Raw genomic sequence first — 6,102 nt, 5'->3', positions numbered from 1 at the left:
GCCGCTGTATACAATATCTACTCCTTTCTCCTATATTATCCATTTAATAATAAAAAAAAAAATTTAGGCTATCCTCGGATAACTAATCGTCCTCGGATTGGGCCGTTGGGCCCCGAGCCCACTTTTGAGGATTACTATATCTTTTTAACTAACAAACCCCACAATAGCCCCTCAAAATCTCGTTTTTTGCCACCTCGGGAAAAAGGGAGATTTTGATATCCAGCCTTCATTTATTTCGTAGGTTTCCCCCGCTTTCAGAATGTCTTTTTGTTTGCCCAAGGCACGCTCCTGACGTTTCGGCGTCATGAGCACGCCATTATTAAATGATAACTGCTCTGTTGTTCCACACGTTCAACGACCTGATGCAAATCTAACGGTGGGGGATCCTTTGCATTTATGGGCGGGGTTTTTCCCGCTCCTACTTTCTGTGCCCTTATAAAGTGCCTCTCAAATCAAATCTTTCTTCAGTTACAAATTACTCCCTCTCAGCACATATTTATTGAATCTGTCTCTCTCTCATTACTCCACGCTCTCATAAATACTAAGAGCCCGTCCGAGGAGCTTATTTTCCAAACCTGTAAGTTTCCTTAACCCTCCCTAGTTTTCCAATTTCTATATCAGTTTTTCTCTACTACTGTTAGAAAATGGGTAGATTTAAGTATCTAGTTGATTCCGAGGAGCAAATAGAATCATTTAGAGCTAAGTATAGGATTCCCTCAACAGTGGGTATGAGATACGCTTCCCCCCAAACTTGGTTGCACGATAGAAAAACGGGGGAGGTAGTCATCCCCATGATAGCTTTTATCGAGGGAGGGATGACTATCCCAATGGGTAGTCTGACGAGAAATTACCTCAGGTTCTTTAGATTATCTCCCACACAGTGCGCCTCGAATATGTTCAGGGTGCTTGGGAGCATAGAAGCTTTAAACGCCTTGTACAATTTAGGTTTGACTCATCACGATGTGAACTGGGTATATAACCTCAATCATTTGAAGGATCAGGGATATTACCTTAAGTCTAGGTACCCTGCAATAAGATTGATCCAGTGCCTCCCTACCTCAAACAAGGGTTTTAAAGACGATTTCCTTATTTTCTTCGGGGAGTGGCATGATGGTTTGCCTTGCCCGACTGAAGAGGGACAACCAGGTGGGGTTCCTAAGATGTACGCCCCTGATAAGTCAGATTAATTTTTTAATTGAAGCAGTTTTTATTTCTAACAAAAATTTTCTTTTATGTTTTAATTATTTTGCAGACAAGCGCGCCACTAGACGCAATTTCAGGCTGATCAATAGGGAGAGCCTAGATAGAATTCTGCGGTCCGAGGTGTATGTGAATCCCTCCGACGGCCAATTAAGAGCAGCACACTTAATACTCAAGTACGACCCTACTTCAAAAGCCTTTCAGGCTCCCAAGTACGTGATAAAGGCAAAAGATCCTCGGCTCCACCGTATCAGTGTAGCCTTTGAGGGATTCATTGTTCCTGAGGGCACCCCTATTCCTGAAGGTGTGCCCTTTACTGAACCATCGCCTAAGGCCATTCCTTCTATAGGAGTTTCATCATCACGCTCCGTTCCCCAAAAAGTGAGAGAGGGAGAAGAAGAAAAAGAAAAAGAGGCCGAAGAAGAAGAAGAAGAAGAAGAAGAAAAAGGAGAAGAAGAAGAAGACACCTCGGGAGCACTTGTAGAGTTGCCTGATTCTGCCGACGAATTTGAAGTTTTTGACCAACCCCAATCTCCTGAGGTGACTTCTAAGAAAATGGTTATCCAAAGGAGAAGTCAGAGGAGTTTGAAAGACGTAATTGAGGGCCAGCCTGGCAAGGTGGTGGAAAAGCAAGTTCAGGTTAACCCTCCACCTCTCCTCCCTCCGCCTCCTCAGTCACCCCAACCAACTATGACTGAGCCCAGTGATCCGAAGAGGAGGAGAGAGCCGAAGGGCAAAGAAGTGACGGACGCGGGGAGGACTCACACTACCAGTGAGGGTGAGGACCAAAGAGCTGCTAAGCAGCAGAAAACAAGTCATGGGTCACAACGAGGGGTGGATAAAACAACCACTCAGTCCTCGGATCCTGAGGCTTGGCTCCCAACCCCTATGCTTGATAAGAGGCCTCTGAGGGAGGATGCTTCAATTAGGGACTTTAGTGGCGGACTTGGGTGCCGAGTCGCCTCAGCATTAGAGGAAACACTTCTTCTTCCCAGGGACATGGCTGAGCTGAGAGCGATCAAGAGGGACGAGGTCTTTCAAAATACCAAAAGATATTTGGGCATGGTACGACGCTTTTACCGTTACATTTTTATTATTATTATTATTTTTTTTTTTGTTGCGTATTTCTAACTCCTTTTTCTCTAGGCCGTTCAAGCCACCTTCAGGCTGGAGGAGATAGCCGAATCCTACTACAATCAAATAGACGAGGAGAGGAAGAAAAAGATAACAGCTGTACGCACACTGAATGCTTCCGAGCAAAACATTGTGCAGCTGAAGAAGAAGTTAGCAGCCGAGGAAAGCGCTTGGAAGAGTGCTGATTCAGCTCTGGAGGGATTCCAAAGACAGGCTGAGGACCAAGGACGGCTTCTGCGTGACGCCAATGCCCAGCTAGCAACCTCTAAGGAATAGGTGCTGGCCCTGCAGAAACAACTGGAAGAAGTCCAGAAGCTCAGAGATCAGGCTAAGAAAGCCAAAGCCGAGGCTGAAAAAGAAAGAGAAGTCGCTGAGCAGCAGGGTTACAATGTGGGAGTTGCCGAGACAGAGGACACTTTCCGAGCTGAGGTGCCCGTCGTGTGCCGGGAGTACTGTGCCTTGACCTGGCAAGAGGCTCTCGACCGAGCTGGAGTTGAATCCTCCTCAGAGTTGAGGAAACCTGAAAATATCTACTTCCCTCCAACTATTCGGGCCTCCACTCCCTCTACTCCACAAGGGGAGGTATCTTTTATTGTTGCTGAGCCACCTAAGGAAGTTCAGACTCAGGCTCCTCCCACACTCAATCAGCAGGAGCAGTCACCAGTGCCTGAAAAAGCAAAGGATCTATCCTCGGCCAAAGAAGTAGCAGGGCCCAAAGACGGAGCGGCCTCTCACACTTTTGAACAGGCCTTAGCCTCAACTACCCTGCCTGTTGGAGACGCTCCCGTGGCGCAGGAAAAGGACGTTCCTCCTGAGGTAGCTGGCAAAGCCCCTCCCAAGCTCCAAATAAAGTTAACCAAATAGTTGCTTGTAGTCAAATTCCTTTTAGTGTCCTTTTTATCTCATTTTTCCTTTTTTTCCCCTCTTTTTTTTTTAAATCCTTTTAAGGATGTTCCTGGTTGCAACGCGTAGTTCTTTTTGGCAAGTTATAAGAGATATTTGGGGTTTCGTTTATTACCTATATAATTTCATGTATGATTGTTCTTTATTACTTACGTTTGTTTATCTACTTTTCTTATGATCTCGGACTGTAAAAAGAATGAAAGTTGACATGATAGGGAAGAATCATAACTTTATACTCGATTATTGAGAACTCAAAGCAGGCTATAACAGTGACCTCCGCGGCCTTATAAAGGCTCCCTGTAACATTCATTAGAAAATTACACGTACCTAGGATAGCATTTTTACATTTCATCCAGAGGGGTATTGATCCCCTTGAAATGCTTTAAGTGATGCTCATAGCATTTACTTCGATATGCATCTCTAGTCACACGAACCCCTTTCAGAAGACCTAGATTCCAAGTAAGTTTGATGTCTAAATAGTTTGTTATAGCTTAGTTTCTGTTTAATACTTACATTCATAGTGTAATAATTTCCACTAAGTTGTGGTCCGAGGACCTGACATGACTTAGTTTCTGTTTAATACTTCCATTCATAGTGTACTAATTTCCACTAAGTTGTGGTCCGAGGACCTGACATGACTTAGTTTCTGTTTAATACTTCCATTCATAGTGTACTAATTTCCACTAAGTTGTGGTCCGAGGACCTGACATGACTTAGTTTCTGTTTAATACTTCCATTCATAGTGTACTAATTTCCACTAAGTTGTGGTCCGAGGACCTGACATGACTTAGTTTCTGTTTAATACTTCCATTCATTTTAGAAGCACATATTGCGGGAGCAAGATAAATTATAAAGGAAAGTAAAGCACAATTTGTTAATAATAATACCTTCTCAGGTTGCTTATATTCCAGGGATGGAGTATGGTTTTTTCATCTAAATCTTCTAAATAGTAAGCCCCTATCCCCGCAACAGATGTAATACGGTATGGCCTTCCCAATTGGGCCCTAACTTTCCCCAGGCTAGATTTTTTGGTACTTCCCAAGACCTTCCTCAACACCAAGTCTCCCGGAGCTAACGGCCTTAGTCTGACATTTGCATCATAACCCTGCTTTAGCTTGTGTTGGTAGTACGCTAACTGAACCATAGCTTTTTCTCGTCGCTCATCTATTAAGTCTAGACTTTTCCTTAACAGCTCATCATTCCCATCCAGGGTGAAATTACTGGTTTTCAGTGTTGGAAAGCCAGTTTCAATAGGGATCACGGCCTTAGCTCCATACGTCATTGAGAATGGGGTCTCCCCTGTTGATCGTCGGGGCATCGTCCTATACGCCCAGAGAACATGCGGAAGTTCTTCCACCCATCTTCCCTTTGCATCATCTAACCTTTTCTTAAATCCACCCACTATGACTTTGTTGACAGCCTCGGCCTGTCCATTTCCCTGTGGATAGGCTAGGGTGGAATACCTATTTTTTATCCCCAAGTCGGAACAATACCTTCTGAAAGCCTTGCTATCAAATTGCAGACCGTTGTCCGAGATGAGAGTTTGAGGAACCCCAAATCGAGTAATGATATTCCTTAACAGGAATCTTTTGACGTCAACATCCCTGATGTTAGCTAGAGGCTCGGCTTCAACCCACTTGGTGAAATAATCCGTGCCAACCAGCAGGTACTTCTTATTTCCTACTGCTCTAGGGAAAGGGCCAACGATATCCAAGCCCCACTGAGCAAAAGGCCAAGGACTAGAAAGAGGATTGAGAACTCCTCCAGGCTGATGAATATTTGGTGCGAACCTTTGGCATTGATCGCATTTCCTCACGTACTCATGTGCTTCCTTTTGCATGCCTGGCCACTAGTACCCTTGGGTAATCGCCCTGTGAGACAAAGACCTTCCTCCAGTATGATTGCCACAAATTCCTTCATGTAGTTCTTCTAGCAGATCCTCCGACGCTTCAAGGCGTACCCAGAGCAGATAAGGCCCAGAGTAAGAGCGTTTGTACAACTTCTTATCCTCGGATAGCCAAAATCCGGGAGCCTTCCTTCGTATCTTTTCTGCCTCTAACTTGTCCTCGGGCAGTGTATCCTTCTCAAGGAATAGTATTATAGGATCTATCCAACTACGCGCTGAACTGATTTGATTGACCTGTAACGTTTCCGTTGTTCCTCGGGTAGGTGTGCCCAAGTCCTCGATCATGATCATCCGAGGTAAGTTTTGAGCCGAGGAGGTGGCAAGAGTAGCCAGAGAGTCTGCATGGGCATTTCCACTCCTAGGGACATGGGTTATTTTAAAAAATTCAAAATTGGCTTGTATACACCTAACCTGGCTCAAGTATCCCTGCATTCTTGTATCTCGAGCCTCTAGTTCCCCTCTGACTGGCCCACCACAAGCCCCGAGTCCGAGAAGATTTCCACAGCCTTTCCACCCAGCTTATCGACCATTGCCATTCCTATTAGTAAGGCTTCATACTCCGCTTCGTTATTAGTAGCTGAGAATCCCAGCCTAAGAGACTTCTCAATGATGACTTCCTCAGGAGATATCAATACAAGTCCCACTCCAGACCCCCGCTGATTTGCTGCCCCATCCACATACACCGTCCAGGGTAAGATAGGTTGCGCGGAAATGAGGCCAACCGATTTTTCATCCATGCCACCTGGGCTTGTCTCTATCTCTTCAGGACCTTCAGCAAACTCGACCACTAGATCGGCAAGCACCTGACCCTTCACGGAAGTACGAGGCATATACTTGACATCAAAAGATTGTAGGGACTCAATTTTGGATTTGACCCTGAGTATGAATGAGTTTTCAGCCCAACCAGCCCAAACAATAAATTTGTAGAGATTGGGTTAAAGGTTTAGGCGCTGGCCGTC

General features: G+C 45.0%; 1 protein-coding gene across 1 annotated transcript; it reads left to right on the top strand.

Annotated features, from left to right (window-relative positions):
* Positions 1–893: 893 nt before the first annotated feature.
* On the top strand, positions 894–3,198 carry LOC136068665 (uncharacterized). Its single transcript, XM_065776092.1, has 4 exons — positions 894–1,146; positions 1,253–2,232; positions 2,347–2,547; positions 2,626–3,198. Exons 1-4 carry the CDS (start codon positions 894–896, stop codon positions 3,196–3,198), a joined length of 2,007 nt encoding a protein of 668 aa, XP_065632164.1.
* The last annotated feature ends 2,904 nt before the right edge of the window (positions 3,199–6,102 follow it).

Source organism: Quercus suber, unplaced genomic scaffold (genome assembly GCF_002906115.3).
Source record: "Quercus suber isolate HL8 unplaced genomic scaffold, Cork oak 2.0 scaffold_128, whole genome shotgun sequence".
In the NCBI taxonomy this organism is placed as follows: Eukaryota; Viridiplantae; Streptophyta; class Magnoliopsida; order Fagales; family Fagaceae; genus Quercus; species Quercus suber.
This window is presented reverse-complemented; position numbering and strand designations above follow the sequence as displayed.